This window comes from Corythoichthys intestinalis, chromosome 20, assembly GCF_030265065.1.
Source record: "Corythoichthys intestinalis isolate RoL2023-P3 chromosome 20, ASM3026506v1, whole genome shotgun sequence".
NCBI classification, from domain to species: Eukaryota; Metazoa; Chordata; class Actinopteri; order Syngnathiformes; family Syngnathidae; genus Corythoichthys; species Corythoichthys intestinalis.
In genome coordinates, this window is record NC_080414.1 from 37,222,816 (window position 1) to 37,242,350 (window position 19,535).

The 19,535-nt window shown below is 38.8% G+C and overlaps 1 protein-coding gene across 2 annotated transcripts in view; it reads right to left on the bottom strand.

Moving 5' to 3' along the window:
* Nucleotides 1-3,429: 3,429 nt before the first annotated feature.
* Nucleotides 3,430-19,535, bottom strand: part of LOC130908933 (junctophilin-1-like) — a 112,554-nt gene continuing 96,448 nt past the window's right edge. For both annotated transcript variants that reach the window (XM_057824881.1, XM_057824882.1), the window contains 3 exons: nt 18,294-19,033; nt 12,351-12,447; nt 3,430-10,964 (listed from right to left, as the gene is read on the bottom strand). In XM_057824881.1, coding sequence (XP_057680864.1) covers nt 12,367-12,447; nt 18,294-19,033 — 821 coding nt within the window. In that variant the 3' untranslated portion in view covers nt 3,430-10,964; nt 12,351-12,366. The remainder of the gene's footprint in view (nt 10,965-12,350; nt 12,448-18,293; nt 19,034-19,535) is intronic.

A 19,535-nucleotide genomic window follows, 5' to 3' on the forward strand; every position in this document is an offset into this window, starting at 1 on the left:
TATGAACAAGTAACCTGAATTTCCGCGTAAGTGGGAATTAACCCTTTACGTACCTCTAAACACCCCCTAAATCTCACAATAACAAGCGAAAAACATGTTTTATATGTCATTGTATTGTCCTCGCCAAGATGTTGGAGCTAAGTCCTTGCTAAACAGCAAGCTAAACTTCGAAATGACGATGTCTGACCTGCGTGTGGTTTGCTGACTTAATTCAGCTGCTCATCAACACTTGCAGAATGACACTAAAATAAAAGTGAAATGAAATCAGTTTAATCTTCAATAACAGAAATTCAAATATACGCTTACAACTAGTTGCTGATGCAGCAATAACAATCTACACAAACGATTAGCATGTATCAGTTAGCGTCTGCACATCATCAAAAAAAATCACATAAACTCGCCCCAAGCATTCGACCACAATTGAAAACGCACAATAAAGAGTAGGAGATGTGTTATATACAGGTGTTGCCTCTTTGGATGCTTCACAAGCAACAAATGTGCGCGCAGGCTTGCAGCTGTAATCGTTCCCCTCGCTCTCTCACTCTCTCACTTCTTCATTGGAGTAAATTTGCTGTTCCTTGTGTGTGCACGTGCGCTCATCTTCGTGTGCGCAAATACGTATTTCTGCGTGTGTACATGCGCTCGTACTCGCGTGCCATTAGTATTACAGGCTCTACGCGTTGTCTCAAAATAAAAGCATGCATCACAAAACAAAACTCAACATTATAGAAAAAAAACAAACAAAAAAAACAACTGGAGACAAAATGGCGGATGAGACTCCAGTGTCGTAAAGTTGAAATCACGTAAGTCGGGTACGTAGTAACCTGGGGACTACCTGTAGTCTGAACAGTAACAAAGCACAGCAATCTGATTTTTGCGAAACAGATTGAAACCACATTCGTTAGGTAGTTTCATATCAGATATGGACAAGGTGCTGAACACCCCAGATGGGTTTTGACTGTCTGTGATGTCACTACATGCTACCTGACACCTTTGTTGCCACAGCAAATTGTCAGGCACCTCAATAATGTGGCCCAGTCTGAACAGGCCAAGATCTGATTTGGATAGTTGGTAAAACATAGACTTCATAATGATTGACGGGTCAGATTCCACCTTGGTAAATGGTAAATGGTGTTATACTTATATAGCGCTTTTCCACCTTTCTCACTGCGCAACGCCTTTAATTTTGGGATCACTCTACAGTCCGCTCCAGTTATTCGAAGTTAGGTCGCAGAGTCAACACATGCAATGATTCAACGCCTCATTTAGGATTAAAAAAGTACGAAAGCAGTACCGCAAACAGAAGGATTGTCTCAGGAGTGATTTGTTCGAGGATTCAAGGTAATTATATTTTTCGCACCATGCATGCATTATGAAACGTTGTGAAAAAAATCAATGGGAAAAATTAACCGCTACAGACTAGCATCATTCTTCGACATATTTACGTAAAGTAAATGCAAACTGCTCGTCTTTTTTTGCTTTTAACCAATAATCGAGACTGTTTACATCCATATCTATTAAGAATTCAGGGATTTAAGCATATATTCACAAGAATTTTCAACGGAAAAAGCTCTTTGTTTACATATGGCGGCTGCTAATTTCCTTACAAAATATTCAATTCAATTCAATTCAGTTTTATTTGTATAGCCCTCAATCACAACAGAAGTCTCAAAGGGCTTTACAGAGGCAATATGATACACAATTAGAAATGAAGCAACAAAGATGAATAGATACAGTTCAAGTCCTGGGTATCCCCTATCCTTAAGACCCTCCATGCCGGCAAGGAAAAACTCCAAAAACTCCAGAGTCAATTGGGAGAAAAATGAGAAACCTTGGGGAGTACCACAGTCAGGAGAGATCCACTCCCAGGACGGATAGAATATAGCCTCATAGTTCGCAATATTTACATAAAATAAATGCTACCTGCACGGTTTTTTGCTTTTAACAAAGTATGGAGACTGTTTTACATCCATATCTATAAAGAATTCAGGGATTTAAGCATTTGTTCACAAGAATTTTCACCAAAAAAGCTCTGTTTACATATGGCGGCCGCCTCATTGAGTAACAGACTAGCATCGTACTTCGACATATTCACGTAAAATAAATGCAAATTGCCCATTTTTTGTTTTTAACCAAGAATCGAGACTGCTTGACGTCCATATCCATAAGGAATTCAGGGATTTATGCATTTAATCACAAGAATTTTCAACGGAAAAAGCTCTTTGTTTACATATTAATATACTAATATACACATACTAATTTCCTTCCAGACTAGCTTTATAGTTCGCAACATTCACGTAAAATAAATGCTACCTGCACGTTTTTTTGCTTTTAACAAAGAATGGAGACTGTTTCACATCCATATCTATAAAGAATTTGGGGATTTAAGCATTTATTCACAAGAATTTTCACCGGAAAAGCTCTGTTTACATCAGGCGACTGCTAGCTACTTTCACTAACAGACTAGCATTGTACTTCGACATATTTACATAAAGTAAATAAAAACTGCCCGTTTTTTTTAACTTTTAACCATGAATTGAGACTGTTTTACGTCCATATCGATAAAGAATTCAGGGATTTAAGCATTTATTCACAAGAATTTTCAACGGAAAAAGCTTTTTGTTTGCATATGGCGGCTGCTAATTTCCTTACAGACTAGTATCGTACTTCGACATATGTACGTAAAATAAACGCGAACTGCGCGTTTTTTTTTGTGTGCTTTTAACCAAGTATCGAGAGTGTTTTACGTCCGTATCTATAAAGAATTCAGGGATTTAAGCATTTATTCACAAGACTTTTCAATGAAAAAAAGCTCTTTGTCTGTGATTCCACTCGGTCAGCTTTGACGTCCTCGCCAACAATGCAGGCCCCCTACTGAACAGCCCCGTGTCCCGTCAATACATGATGAAGTCTATAGGTAAAAATAATGTGAACAGTCAGCCCTAAAATCAGAATCAAGGAGGAATCTACGGTGGCCCTGAAGTGCACAACACAACAAAAAAATAACAAAACAAATCCCGAATATTTGAATAAGACTAATCACCTCCCAAAACTGAGAGATTAAAAAGTGGATGTTAAGTGTTCTGTAATTTTTTTTATCCCAGTTTAAATAATGTGATGGAAGAACGTCAGACTTTTTTTTTTTTTAAGCTGGGAACGGTTTGAAATGATGAAAAAAATTGCATAATATCAATACTTGTCCTTTAAATAACTAAAAATTCAAATTTTGTGTGGTGTATTTTTCTTTATCTCTACAATTAATATGAAACACACATATTTAGAAAATAAAAATAAATAAAATTTTGCCAAAAATCAATGACGAGAATTAACTAAATGCCCATCCCTCAAGACTGGCAATGTTTACAAACAAATATTTCATCTTGACTTACCTACCTAAGTAAACCATATTTATAACCCCCCCCCCCCAAAGTTAAAGAAAGTCATGCCCTAGCTGCAACGGAGACAACAAAGTTTCTGTGATACGAGTGATCTCATTAAAAAGCATGATGACAACAGTCACGAGTATCCCGCACAATATTAAGACAAGGATGGCACACGTCAGCGTCCTTATCTTTCGAACAAGGTAAACAGCACTGTTAAAGACTTTTAAAGGCATTATTCCTCTTACCCGCCGGCCACCACATTTCCCCCATCAACCTGAATAAATCGAACCTTGCGCCCTCCCCAACAGCGTTTGCATCACCCTCGCAGCAGCCATTGCATCCAAGAGGAAAGCAATGGTGAGAACATGACCTCTGTGAAGTTGGCCCCCCATCAGACGCAAATTTTTAGAAAAATGATGTTATTCTTTTGTGCTAGGTTTCTACTGAAAAAATGTTCGTTTGTGCTATCATTTTTGAGGTATTAACAATACTTTTATGGTTCAACCAGCCCCCCATTTTGATTAAAAATGATGAAAATAGTTTGTGCTACATTTGTGCTGTAAAAATTTTCCTTTGTGCAGCTATGGTTTTATGGATATTGAGATATTATTTCGAATGATGACATCACTTGCAGCTTTTTTGTATCCAACTCCCTATACAAACGTGACACAAACAAATGGCATCCCTTCGGATCCATTTTGCAGTAAATGGGGGGTGAGATATTCATTTCGAGTGATGACGTGACTCTGCAAAATGGACCCGAAGGGGTGCTATTGGTTTGTGCCACATTTGCGCTAGTTGTTGGGACACCCCTCTGTTATTGAGAAAGTTTGTACGCTCCCTCAGCCGCGACGGAGGGGCTGCGATTGACGTCATCACTCCAAATTAATACCTCAATATCTATAAAACGATAGCAACATGAACTAAATTTTTTACAGCACAAACAAGCACAAACGGAGCATAAAAGAATGGCACCATTTCGGGTCCATTATGGAATAAATGGGGAGCTGCGTGACCTCATCACTCGAAATTAATCTCAAGAACGATAGCAGCATAAACTTAACTTTTTACAGCACAAACGAAGCAATTTTCAGCCATTTTTAATCAAAATAGGGGGCTATCTGACCTCAGATTGAGCTATAAAAGAATTGTAAGTATCTTATGAACAATCGCAGCACAAACGAAACTTTTTACAGCACATACGTAGGACAAACGATTGACATCATTTTTATATAAACTTTCGTCTGATGGGGGGCAAATTTCTCGGAGGTGAAAACACGGGGGGATTGGAGCCCAGGCATGTGTTGCAGTACATAATAAAACATTTTATTTGGATTTAAATAAATAACAATAAGACCTTTGTTAACGCTACTCTCGACAGCCAGCGTCAATAAACTTCATTTGCCAGCTGTCAATTAACATCAGGGGTAGGAAACACTTTCCTACAAGGAGTCATTACGGTCCGTTTAAAGGACATTAAATTTGATAAAGCGTCACAACTAATGCTTCTTTTGCTATATTATGAGCATTTGTGCCTTTAAAAAACAGCAGATGGGCGATTCTCATGAAGCCAAGTTAAACTATGTCTTTGTGGACTTATATAGGGATCTCGTCATGAAATAGCTCATTTTTAGTTGAAATATGGTTATGTCTTTGATGTCCACCATTTGTTACCAAAATAACGTTTAACTAGGAAATTCATTACTGTAATGCGTCCATGAAAAGCTTTGATGTTTTCAACTCCGTACAGTATAATAAATATTCAAATAATTTCACTACAAAAATATATCCATTTGTTTAAAACTATATAATTTAGCAGACCATTATAAGCAATAATGGTTTCCAGAGGTGGGTAGTAACGCGTTACATTTTCTCCATTACATCTACGTTTATGAGTACTTAATGTACTTTTAAGAGTAGTTTTACCACACCATACTTTTTACTTTTATTTGAGTAACTTTGCGAAGACAAAACGGTCAGCTACTTTTCCCCTCCATATTCTACATTTTCGGTTTGGCAAATAGTGACTCTACCAGTTTCGCCAATGAAATGTCACAACAATAATCACATGACTCCATTATACCAATCAGAATTAACAATAAAGTGATCCCTCGCTACTTCGCGCTTCAAACTTCACGCCGTCAGTCCATCGCAGATTTTTTTTTCCAATTAAACAAAATAAAAACTACAGATGAGCTCTCCCGAGCTGATCGCGTAGTCTCAATCTTCCTCCCTCCCTGCCTCTCCCTGCTCTTTGTTAGTCAGAGAGTGAACTGGATTTGCCTATTAAAGTAAACCATAATTGAGAGACGGTTAAGTCTTGCCAGAGACTTGACCTACAAAGCGCCGCATGAGTCAATCATCGTTTAACTTTTTAAACAGTTGGTGTGGCAACTCATTGTGTGTTAGTGAGCAGCTGGAGCGGACTCACTCAATGAAGCATTTAGTAAAGACAAGCATTTTTTAAAAACTTTTTTTTTTTAAATGGATTGGGCGTCGAGCTGAAATGAATACTTGAGTAACTCGAGTTTAAAAATGGATCTACATAATTTTATTCGCCTCGAGGAATCGTTTAATTTTGCCAGCTCTAAGCATCAAGTTTTGCCCGGACTACTTTTAATGAGGAAGAAGAAGAATATCTGACTGCAGCTGACAGCCGCTACATACACTGCCAGCCTTGCTACAAATTACGCCCGCATGATGCTACTGTGGTAGCGTCTGATGCGTCTCATAGATATCACATCATGTATAGGGAACTAGATGTGAAATGACACACTTGGCGCCATCTGCACATGTATATAGAACTAGATGCGAAATTAGTAAACAGTCGCCATCTTAAAGCAATAGCCTTCTCAGCGCTAATAAATAAGATTAACGTTACTGTACCTTGCTAACCTAACGTTAGCCCGGCAGCGGGCTAGGTTTCTATTAATTATGACTACTGTCGATGTGTGGCTAACATGTCTTACACACAGGCTTTATTTAATCCGTAAAAACACAGCACTGTAGAGTGATGAGGGTGTAAAATAAAAACATAATAAAATTAACTTTGAATTTTAGCTCAGTAGTCATTGCTGGATAAAATACCAAGTAGCACTGGTGCCTAATGTGCTCCAATACAGCAGGTATCATACATTTATTTTGAACACTGCAAAATCTCAACATCCTATCAGGACTTACAATTTAGACTAACTTTAAACTTAACCAGAACTTCAAAACAGCTTGACACAAATGGAAATTCAATTGAAACACATGGGGAAAAAACCCTAACTTTTAAGTGATGGGTGTTATCAAGTGCATTTTTAGGTCAGAAATAAGATTTTTTCTTTTTTTTTAAATCTAAAAGTTTTTTGAGTGAAAGCAGTGAATTAGTCTTTTTTTTCTTTTTCTAGTCTCATCTAAGATGCAATTGTCGGCTGTTTTCAACAGTGTACATCGAAAATAAAAACATTGATAGTCTGAAAATGGTTCAATATTAGGTGAAATGTCTCGTTTTCTCATGTATATTTATAATTGCTCTTTACCTAAAAAAATGTTCTACCCAATTACTCTATTAATCGATAGAATTTGCAGTCGAATATTCGATTACTAAAATATTCAAAAGCTGCAGCCCTGATTGGGCATCCACTTTTTTCTTGTTTAAAAAGAATTCTGTGGGACATGTTTAAAACTTATCATAATTATTACATTTAAAGTGCTTAAAACTATTTATTAAAATATATACACACATAAAAGTTTTTTTTTTAATTATACTTTGGGGGAAAAAGGTGAAAAACATGTCTTATATGTATCTTCTTCCATTGATACATTTTAATAAATACATTGAACACACACAAAAAAATCTTCGAAAATAAAATGACTTGAGTATTATTAATTAAAAAAAAAATATATATATATATATTTTGGGTGTGTGTGGGGGGGCGGTTCACAGTTTTTCCACTTATCGCGGCGGGTTCTGGTCCCCATTAAACACGAAAAACGAGGGATCACTGTACACTCAGAGGCGTAGCAAGGGTCCACGGGGGCCCCAGGCAACAAGCAACTTTGGGCCCTTCGAGCGTGTGCAAGTAAGGGGGACAGTTGGACTTGGAGTAATAGCATATTTGATAAAAGTATAATAACGCCTCGGTCTCATAGAGCGCTTTTTCGGACACTCAAAGTGCCCGGCTTCTACTACATTAGGACATAAATCTACAGTAACATAGTACACTCACCGCTGTCTTACTTCCTTTTCTCCTCTTCTGCTTTTTTTCTTTCTTTTGTCGCTTCCAATAAGGATAACTTCTCTTCATTTTAGATATACGCCAATTAAAAAAAAGCCAAATCGCCGCTCACGTGAGGAAGGGGGGGGGGGTTGTAGAGCGAGTGAAAGGGCCGCTTCAGGGAACTCAAGACACAAAGCTTTCACTGGCACTGTCGCACTTGTCACTGTACGCAGTAAAGCAGTAAAGCTGCGTGTGCTAAATCTGATCTGTTGCTTGGCAATTGCCTAGGGCCCCTGCTGGCTGGGGGCCCTAAGCAATTGCCTAGTTTGCCTAATGGGACGCAACGCCTCTGTGTACACTCACTGCAGTTGGAAGTCATATCGTCACGCCGGCCTATTCAATCACGTGGCGTCTTTAAAACAAACTATTTGACACAGAGTCAACATTACTCGAAAACGCGGATTCGTTTCAACCTTTCGGCCATTTTTTATTTGGCAGCTATTTATTTGACACGGAAATATTCATAGTAGGAAATACGTTTTTTTTTTTCCACTAGAGGGCACGCTTGCTCTTTGGACGGGTAATGTTTCATTTTACGAGTTGGAATTTGATGATTTTTGTTTATTCTCTTGGCCTAATATGGTTATGTAATAGGTTATAGTAGAGTATAGTAATAACAGTTCATATCGATGATGTTGTGATGAGAGAAAAAAATACTATTGTTTAAAAGAAAAAAAATCTAACATCTTAAGCAGTTACTCACAATGTTACTTGAGTATTCTTTTCACCAGATAATTTTTTACTTGTACTTGAGTACATTTTTGGATGACTACTTTTACTTTTACTTGAGTAATACTATTTTGAAGTCACGCTACTCTTACTCGAGTAATACTTTCGGCTACTCCACCCACCTCTGATGTTTTTTTTTCACTTTGTATAAAAAATATTCAGCAAAAAGCTCGTGTCCAAGCATGCAGCTCCCATTACTGTTGCACTGTGTTCATGGTCCCGTCATAATCACAGTGGGTTCATTTAAATAAAATTATTCTGACCTGAAAGAAGGCAAGACATAAGAAGACTACAAGGTAAGATTGTCTGGCCTTATTTCATGTTGATAATAGATTTCTGTTTACATACTGTATATGCCTACTTCCCCACCATAATGTGTATTATTACATGTTTTTAGACATTAAGCAATTATATATTTTACTGTAAATAAAATATTAGAGAGCTCAAACTGTTGATGAACAAAATGACTGAGTAGCATTAAGCCAGTTTTGGTATTTATCCTTCATTACCGTAATGCATAGCTCTCATGAGAATCACCCATGTACTCTAAGGTTTTGTTTCATAGGCAGAGTTTGACTTTTGTGGGAGGGGTGGGGCAAAACATATGGATGACCCTGAAACGCCATGTCAGCAATAAAATTAACTTACAATACAGTATATATGTACAAACATCTTGACACTGTTTGTGTTCAATCCTCGGTTCAAGCTCAGTTGTTGTTGAAACTTTTAAAAGCTTAGGTTTATAGTAAATTCTAAATATCCCACTTGCTTTCTCAGGTATAGTTTTGGCTAAGCAAAGCAAAGGATCGTCTCTAAGGTGCTAGTCACATGATCTGTTTGAAAAATAATTTTGACCCATTTGTAGGATCCTTTTTCATTTCATTCATTTATTTTGTTTGATTGCTTTACACCTTTTATAGACATTTTAAAAGATAGGTCTTGTATTTTAAAGGAGAAGTTCTGAATTTTTGACATTAGGCTTAATCTTCAAGTTAGTGGGGGTTTGATTAGTTGGTAGAGTTCATCTCAACAAATTCCCTGGAATTTTTCCAGTTATTGGCTCGTTTCAGTGTCAGCCACAACAATATCACGCCAAACTCCCGTAATTCATTCTGCAGGACTATTTTTTTACATGCATAATGCAACCAGAGTAGAGAGGTGTGCTTCGGCCACTCATGCTCAGTCTGCTGGGAGTTACTTTCGTACCCATAGACAAAAAAAAAAAAAAAATCAGCGTCGAAAAAAACGATGGTATATCACTCCGCCCCGCTTGGCTAGACAGCCTTTTCCCTGCAAAGCTGCTGGATTACAAATGTTGGTGTTCATACTACAGTTATTGACATGCAATGGTAAGTTTTAATAATTTTATCCTGAAAACGTAGCCATCACTATTGATTGCATGGGTCATCGGTGCTTCTCATGCTTGCATATGCTGTTATTTATCGCTATCCTAAACAGGCACCACTGACTTGTGCTAGCTTAGCCGCTCCGGAGCCTTGAAACTAACAACTATCAAACAAACAAAGGGAATTTGTTGAAATTAACTCGAAAATTAAGCCTTAGGTCAAAAATTCCAAACTTCCCTTTTAAATTAATTTATAAGAAAGTCAATTACATGCAATGACATTTTCCTGCCACGAAGGAGTGGGGGCACTGCCCCCCATGCCGCTCCCTCAATCTCCGCCTATATTTTGTTTTTAGTATCGAATGCTATTTTGGCTTGTATAACGGAACACAAGTCCTAGTTTGCCCACCCCGCGATAAATTATACTTTACAATAATATTAGATTTTTTTGGGGGGCAAAATATACTCCAAGCTCTTTTGGAAAAATAGAACATATTGCACTTGCATTTACAATAAAATACAACTCGATTGGTGTGGGAATTCAAAAAAGAAAAGGTTAACCACCATCCCATGAACGACAAAGAACAAACAATACACTGAAAAAAAAATACCAAAACAGTGTCATGCAACGCAGGTCGTTTTGAGCAGAGTCGGATGGAGCTGGACAAACATGACGAGCTTTTAAAACAGTAAGACTGGCAAGTGTCCGTGCTAGCACTGACTGCTTAGCAACAGGCTCAGGCCGGCTTCCTGTTGCACAAAGCGGCGGGAACCCCCCCAATCCCCTGAAAAACGCTCCGCATGCTCCCACTGCAACCGTTCCACGCCCCGCCATCGTCACCTCCTAGCGATGGCAAAATAGAAAGGCAGCTGTTTGCTCCCGTCATCTAAAAGTGCAGCTCCCGGCAGCAAAGTCCGTCAGCCCGCCGCCTCCTCTGGCCACGCGGGCCGCCGCTCGCCTCGGCGCCAGCGGGTTGAAATGACTTCCACTACGTTTGATTGGTTTATTATAACTCACTAGACACAACATTTCACCTCAGATTTTCCAGAAGCCCAAAGGAGTGCTAATTGGCAGGGGAGGTCCAGGCGGGGCCCGTGACAGGTCGATGGTAGTGACGCCTTCCTCCCGATTCCGGTGTCAAGCTGTTAACCAAACACCTTGGGGCTGCCACCGTGACTCATCGGCGCCATTTTATTTTTTTCAAGGCTGGCGATGCGACTGCATAGCTTGCCGTGTTTTCGCTGAAAACAAAACATTTTTTTAAATTCATCATCAGCGTTTGACACGATGAAATGCATGCATTGCAACCTACAAAATCAAATCCAACTACAGTGGTACCTCTACTTACGAAATTAATCGGTTCTGAAAGTGCCGTATTGGCCCGAATATAAGACGGCCCTGATTATAAGACTACCCCCTCTTTTTCAAGACTCAAGTTTGAAAAAACACCAAATTAATTTTTATAGGCAAGGCAAGGCAAGGCAAATTTATTTATATAGCAAAATTCAACACAAGGCAATTCAAACTACTTTACATCACATGAAGATCATAAAAATCACATTTAAATCAACACAACGTAAAAACCAAGACAAAAGATCGCATTTAATCACAGAATAAAAAATAAATAAATAAAAATAAAACAACAGAATACAGAAAATAATTACAGTACATCTGAAACAAATGATTATAACAATATATTTGAGAGAAAAAACATGTTATTTTGCCTCATTCAAATCTTAATATCTGAACATTTAAATATGTAAACTAAAGTGCAATCACATTAGTAAATGAATGGCTTCTGGTTTTTGAAATAAATAAAAATAAACCAATCTATTGTGATAAAACAACAAAATTGCAATAACTGCATTAACCATCAACGTGAGGTCTAACTGTAACTGTAGTCTTGAAACAAATCTGAATGAGGAAAAACACTGCAATAAAATAATGCAAACTGGTTAAACTTGAGAGTAGCTGAGATCTGTCATGACAGGACATCGCTTCAATGATATCTGGCGCCATCTAGCGTCGTGAATGGGTATAACGTCTAGACCGCGAATATAAGACGACCCCCACTTTTTCAGTCTTATTTCAATGCAAAGAACACCGTCTTATATTCGGGCCAATACGGTAGTTTTGTAAACTGAAAATTCCATAAATGGAGACACGTTTTGTAAATGCCCTAATCTGTTCCAAACTCCCCAAAAACTCAGATATAAATCTTTTATAAAGCATAAAAATGCATCAAAGCATGTAACAAATACATGTTACTATGAGATTACTGCACAAACACAATGTTGCCCCCGCGACCCGACCCCGGATTAAGCGATAGATAATGGCTGGATGGAGTATTTTATCGTTTCATACAGTAGTCTTTCTGTTGCCAGGCAACATTAGAGAACATCTTGTGCGTTATATTTTTTAAATCATTGTGTATTCCTTAAATACATTGTATGTTTATCATGTCATCACTGATTATCTTGGGTAGTGGCATCACAGTAAAACAGATGGATAGAGTTAATCCTTTAGAATGTCACTAAGTTCAAGGTTAACAAGTACTGTAGTCACATCATGCATGACAATCTTGCCCCCCCAAAAAAGAAAAAAAACAAAAAACAAAAAAAACTTACCTAAGAATGAGCACTATCATGTCAGAAAATGGACAAATATTATTGCAAGGCCGATATTCAGCAGCATTACCATAGCGACAAGGATGGAGTTGGGACCCTGTAAAATAACATGATAGTCATGAAAATATAGAAAAGTGCAAATGACCAAACCGGGAGTCCAAGATGCATTGTTCATAAACTGATTGACACGTTAAGGAAATCAATGCATTTTCTCATTCCTCCTCATTATATTGACATTTGTAAAATGACACCACTAGGATAATGCAAGATGAAAATTACATGAACCAATATATTTTAATGCATCAATAATGTGTCTAGGTATCAATCAAGACACATCAATCTCAAGTCTTTAACTTCAGGACAAAAAAATGTTGGTGGCCCAGTCATTTGGTGATAGAATGCTACACTTTTCCAGAAAAAAAAAAACAGTACAGTACAGTACAGTACAGTACAGTACTCTAATTACCTCCGCTAGTAGGTGAAACCTACTGAGGGCAGAGGTTACGTATTCCATTGCATATCTCTGTTTGTCTCTATGTTGGGTTGCAAATAAGTAGAAAGATAAAAGCATGAATAAAGGGATTATGACCAAACTTGGAGGATATGTAATATGAAACATGGGCTAATGAGGTCCAAATACACGGCGGTCAAAGAAGGAACTTGGTAATAATCTGATAATGGATTAGCCTATTTAAATCAAATTTGCTGGGTCGGTGATACCTCCGTGAAGTTGGCCCCCCATCAGATGCAAATTTATAGAAAGATTATGTCATTCGCTTATGCTAGGTTTGTGCTGAAATTTTGTTTCGTTTGTGCTGCTAGCATTTTTGAGATATTAACAATTCTTTTATAGGTCAGTCTGAGGTTAACCAGCCCCCCATTTGGACTAAGAAGCGTTTTCGCTTTTGTCAATCGCTTTTCCGTATCCAACATCCGCAGCTGACGGAGTGTGCCGTTGTTGTTTTTGGCAGCCATTTTGATTTTCATCTTAGTCTCCCTGGAGAGGTGTTCCGGGCATGTCCTACAGGCGGGAGGCCCCGGGGGTGACCCAGAACATGCTGGAGAGACTATGGGACTATGGTGGGGTGACCAAACGTCCTCTTTTGCCTGGACAAGTCCTACTTTCACCTAGTATCCTCGTCGTCCGGGCGGGTTTTATAAATTCATAAAAATGTCCGGTTTTTATGATTTTTCACGGGACCAATTTGAAGATAATCCCTCCGGCCGCTGGGTGGCAGCAGTTCACATGGCTCCTACTAGAAGGGAGGGAAGGAGTAGTTCTTCTTGTTTTTGTTGGCAGTTTACCCCAATCATGAGGCATTCCCGCCATCTACTGGGTTAACGATTTGGCCACAACGCCTGAAGTTTTTTCTACGATAAATACATATATAGTGGCAACTGTTGACTTCTGTCGGAGCTTTGACTGTAAAATCCCGTTTGGTGTCGCATCGTTGCGCTGTTGATGATTGTAAACTTTTATAGCAAAGTTTGATTTTTGCCTCAGCTAGCTATCAGTAAGCTAAACCGCGCTAGGCATTATGGGAAACGTTGTTTCAAGCTGCTGTGTTTGTGAATAGTTTGTCAGTTTATTTCAGTTTTTGTTTGTGTGCAATCTAGAACATTGAATGAGAATATCAATTGAATGGGAATAACAATTTGTCAAGGACAATTGTCGTGATAGTAATTTATAAAAATGTTTAGTTGGCACATAGCCTGCTGTGTGCATGTGTATTGACTGGACTACATTTCTATGGGTCTGCATTATATATTATACATATACAGTACTGTGCAAAGGTTTTAGGCAGGACACCTGCCTAAAACTTTTGCACAGTACTGTATATTTTTATTATATTATGTATATACAGGATATACTGTATGTATATATTTTCCCCAAGTGGAAGCTTCCATGATCCTAATAAATTTAAATTTATAATATAATTTAATATATAAATATAATATAAATATAATATAATAATTTAATAATAATATAATTTATATTTATAATAAAAAAATATATATATACAGTACTGTGCAAAGGTTTTAGGCAGGTGTCCTGCCTAAAACTTTTGCACAGCACTGTACATTTTCCATCCAGAGTGAGGGGCACACTTTAAATATATTAAAGTGATATAGGCATTGTTGAGTGAACTTCGAGTAAAATTCAAGTATCTTGAGGCCGGGCTGAGTGTCCTCTTTTTTGGAAATCAAAATATGGTCACCCTAGACTATGGGGCAGTTTATATGGGGACTCTTTGACACCAAGACCCAATGACTGTGTTACGGAATGGCCTCGCCTTTATATGGCGTCGGCGTAAATGGAAGGCGAAGACGTAAACCTTTAAATCCGGGCTCCAAAGTTAAAGGATTCAAATGCAGGGGCTTGAGGGGGCTTGCTCTGCATCTATAGCAATGGAAAGCTACCGCACTGATAACGTCAGCACTCGCACACTTCATATTAGGTGTGCGCAGCGGTGCTACTAAACATTAAAAACAGCAAATATGGCGGAACATCGGCTTTAATTGACTGTTTTTAGAATATTTTTAATTTGAATATGTTTAATGTTTCCATTTTTGTGCCTTTTGGAGCAAAAGAAAATTGCTATTGCTTGGAGTGGGCAGGTATGTTGTCTTCCGGGCTGAGGAGGTTGTTGGTGTCAAAGTGCATATTGGCTGTCGCCTTGTAAATCCACACTGCCCCCTATGGCCTGGCATGAATACTACATCATTTTAATTCGGAACTGCAACATTGTTCGAATGGAGCCGGAACCATATAAATGCAAATTTGGAAATTTGTCGTATTCTCGGAGCATCACCAAGTAAACTGCCCCTATGTCTCTCGGCTGGCCTGGAAACGCTGGAGGAGCTGATTGAAGTGGCTGTGGAGAGGGAAATCTGGGCTTCACTGCTAAAGCTGCTGCCACCGTGACCTGACCCTGGATTTAGCGGTAGATAACGGATGGATGGACGATCGCAGCACAAACGAGCACAAGCGTAGCATAAACGAATGGCACCATTTTGGGTCCATTTTACACTAAATGGGGGGCTGCTTTACGTCATCACTTGAAATGAATACCTCAAAAACGATAGCAGCACGAACAAAACATTTTACAGCACAAACCAGCATAAACGATTGACACCATTTTAAATCATAATGGGGGGCTGGTTGACCTCAGATTGGCCTATCAAAGAATTGTAAATATCTTGAAAACGATAGCAGAACAAACATAGCAGAAACGATTGACATCAGTTTTATATAAATTTGCATCTGATGGGGGCCAACTTCACAGAGGTGTCGGTGTTATGATGAGAAGAGAAAAGGCAACACATAGATCAGAAATATGGTGATGCCTTGAATTTGGCTGCTTAGGCAGAAGACCGCTCTCTCAGGTGCTCTGCTAGTTCTGCATCTTACTCTTTTTTCCTGGTTGTATGGCTACTTGTAACCAGGCAGAGGCCATTGAGGTCACCTTAACTTTGGGGTTCAGATCAGAGGACGTCGTCATTTTTTGTCATGCGTGGGCTTGTGAAGGACATAGTTGTGACTAAGTGCTATACAAATAAAGATGACTTGAATTCTCCATAGGCCAGTGTAAGATGTGAGGCTGCTGACAGTGATGTTTTACTTACAAAATGTTCACATTGCATATTACAATCAGAGGTGGGTAGTAACGCGTTACATTTACTCCGTTATACACACTTGAGTTACTTTGGAGAAAAATGTACTACTATATATACTTAAGTAGATCTGTGAAGAAGAAACTCCGTTACTCTTATTCTGCTACTTGGCTCTATACTACGACGTTTCCTCGTTTGTTCTAAATACTGGGTTTGACTTTATTTTTTCCAGATATTCCCAGAGTAGCTCTACCAGTTTCACCAATAAGACGTCGCAACAGTAATCACATGACTCAATTATAAGAACACACAAAAGTTTGCCTTTGGAATTCCTATGATTTTGGCGGCCTGTTCAATCACCTGTGGCGGATGAAGTACGTAGTCACTTTTTTTATACTTAAGTTAAAGTACAGATACAGGGGCAAAAAATTACTTAACAAGTACTTATGAAAAATATACTCAAGTAAAAGTATTAAAGTACTTGCTTTAAAATTTACTTTACAAGTAAAAGGTAAAAGAATTTTCTCCCGAGGTAAAAATGTGAATGTATAGATATATTTTATATTTTAAATATAAATATTATATAACCATGCAGAATGGAAAAAGTAATAAAATTGACTGCCCTGTAAACAGAACCTTAACAAGGAAGAGTGGTATAAAAAAGTATCTGAACCTTTTGGAATTTCTCACATTTCTAAATAAAATCACCATCACATGTGATTTGATCTTTGTCAAAATCACACAGATGAAAAAACAGTGTCTGCTTTAACTAATACCACCCAAACATGTATAGGTATTCATATTTTATAGAGGATAGTCTGCAAAAAATGACGGACGGGGGGGAAATAAGTAAGTGAACCAACACATTTAATATTTTGTGGCCCCCCGTTTCAACCAGACGCTTCCTGTGGCTGCATATCAGTCTGGCACATCGATCAGGACTAATCTTGGCCCATTCTCCTCGACAAAACTGCTGTAGTTCAGTCAGATTCCTGGGATGTCTGGCATGAATCGCTGTCTTTAGGTCATGCCACAGCATCTCAATGGGGTTCAAGTCTTTGACTTGGCCACTCCAGAACATGTATTTTCTTCTTCTGAAACGATTCTGAAGTTGATTTACTTCAGTGTATTGGATCATTGTCTTGTTGCAGCATCCATCCTCTTTTTATCTTCAACTACCTGACGGACGGCCACAGGTTTTCCTGCAAAACATCCTGATAAACTTTTGAATTCATTCTTCCATTAATGATTGCAAGTTGTCCAGGCCTGAGGTAGCAAAGCAGCCCCAAATCATAATGCTCGGTGCTTTACAGTGGGGATGAAGTGTTGATTTTGGTGAGCTGTTCCATTTTTCCTCCACACTTGACATTGTGTGTTACTCCCAAACAATTCAACTCCACAAAATATTTTGCCAAAACTTCTGTGGAGTGTCCTAGTGCCTTTTTGCGGACATTAAACAAGCAACAATGTTTTGATGTGTGCACAGAGAAATTGGACTGTGCCAGAGATTTCTGTAAGTCTTTAGCAGACACTCTAGGGTTCTTTTTACTTCTCTGAGTATTCTGCGCTAAACTCTTGGCATCATCTTTGGTGGATGGCCACTCCTTGGGAGAGAAGCGACAGTGCCAAACTCTCTCCATTGTAGATAACTTCTCTGACTATTGATTGATGAACATCCAGACTTTTAGAGATGGCTTTGTATCCTTTCCCAGCTTTATACCAATCAACAATCCTTAATCGCAGGTCTTCAGACAGCTCTTTTGACCAAGCCATGATGCACATCAGACAATGCCTCTAATCAAGACATTTCTTACCAGGTGTGTGTTTTATAGTGGGAAGGGCAGCTTTAAAACACTAATCAGTGATTGGGCACACACCTGACTTACAGTGTTTGGTAAACATGGGTTTCAATTGCTCTTTATGTCTCCTTAGGCAGAGGTTTCATATTGTATACTTATTTTTCCCCCTTCTGTCATTGTTTGCATGCTATCCTCATTAAAAAAATGAAAACCTATAAATGTTTGGGTGGTTTTAGTTAAAGCAGTCACTGTTTTTTCATCTGTGTGATTTTGACAAAGATCAGATCACATTTGATGGTGTTTTTATGCAGAAATGTGAGAAATTCCAAAATGTTCAGATACTTTTTCATACCACTCTAATTTTTTAATTGTACTTGAGTTCATTTTTTTTTTATGGCAACTTTTACTTGAAAAACATTATTTTTAAGTAACGCTACTCTTATTTAAGTTCCATTTTTTTGGCTAATCTTCCCACCTCTGATTCATCAGTATGAATCAGTATGATTCATCTACAAACATAGACACTCACCGTCTCCTCAGTGGTTTCTGCAATCTCCATACTTGCTTTCTTTGTATCTGCGAGGCTCTTTGGCTTGAGGGAATCTTGCTTCCTGAGTTTTGGGTCGCTCTGGCTATCCCGTACGGAGGCAGGCTTTGGGGTCGGGGTATTAGCAGACCTGGACTGTGGTGGTAGGCGTGCCAAGGCCAGGGCACTAGGTTCTTCTTCTGGGTCTTCCTCTGGGTCAGGGGGCGGAGGGCCCTTTACAGGTGCCTTGACGTAGTAACTGTGGTACTCTGTGTGAAGCTGGCCATTGACCGGGACCGCGGGAGGAGGTACGGGGACATCGGGCGGAGGGCTCGGCTGTTGAGGTTTAGCGGGTTTAGGGGGAGCCTCGATGTGCATAGGAGTAGCTTTGGGGCCATCGGGGACGGACATCCTTTCCTCTTTGCTCGGCTTCTTGCTCGAACGTTCGTCTTTGCTGGCTTTATGAGCAGACTTTTCCTCCTTGCTTGTTTTACGGGAAGGCTGCTGCTCCTCTTTGCTGGTTTTTCGGCTGTTGTGGTTGGCAAGATGGTGGTGGCCTTTCTTCTTGCTGGAGTGAGGTGAGTGGGGAGGAGAGCCCACGGGACTATTCAATGGAGAATGAGGAGGGGTGGTACCTTTGCGGTAAAAATGGGGAGAATCACTTGGCGAGTCGTCTTTCTTGACAACGGGGACCTCCTTCATTTCTACAGGCTCTTTAAACTGCTGTTTCACGTAGTCAGGCCCTGCAAAAATGACAGAGGTAATTAAGTATACATATATATAAGCAATACATATAATTAGAGGCCGACAGATATGGGGAGTTCAAAGGCCGATGTTGATTCAAAAGAAAAAAAAATCAGTCGATTGCTGATGTCTAAAGCCAATTTTGTAAGCCAATATTTGAAGCCGATATAATTTTTTTAAAAGCATACTGATAATGAAATTACATACAAAATGTATATATTCAAAGTTAAATTACGCTTCAGCTGTTTCTATTTGTAACACTGGCCACTGGGTGGTGCAAAAATCACAATTAACAAAGACCATTACACAAACCGTAAACATAACAGTTACGCTGCTGGCCAAACGTATTGGCACCCCTGCAATTCTGTGAGATAATGCTCAATTTGCCCAGAAAATGAATGCAATTATAAATGCTTTGGTAGTACAGTAATATCTTCCTTTATTTTTCTTGCAATGAAAAAACAGAAGTGAATGAAAAAAAAAGCCTAGTTTCACTGGTTG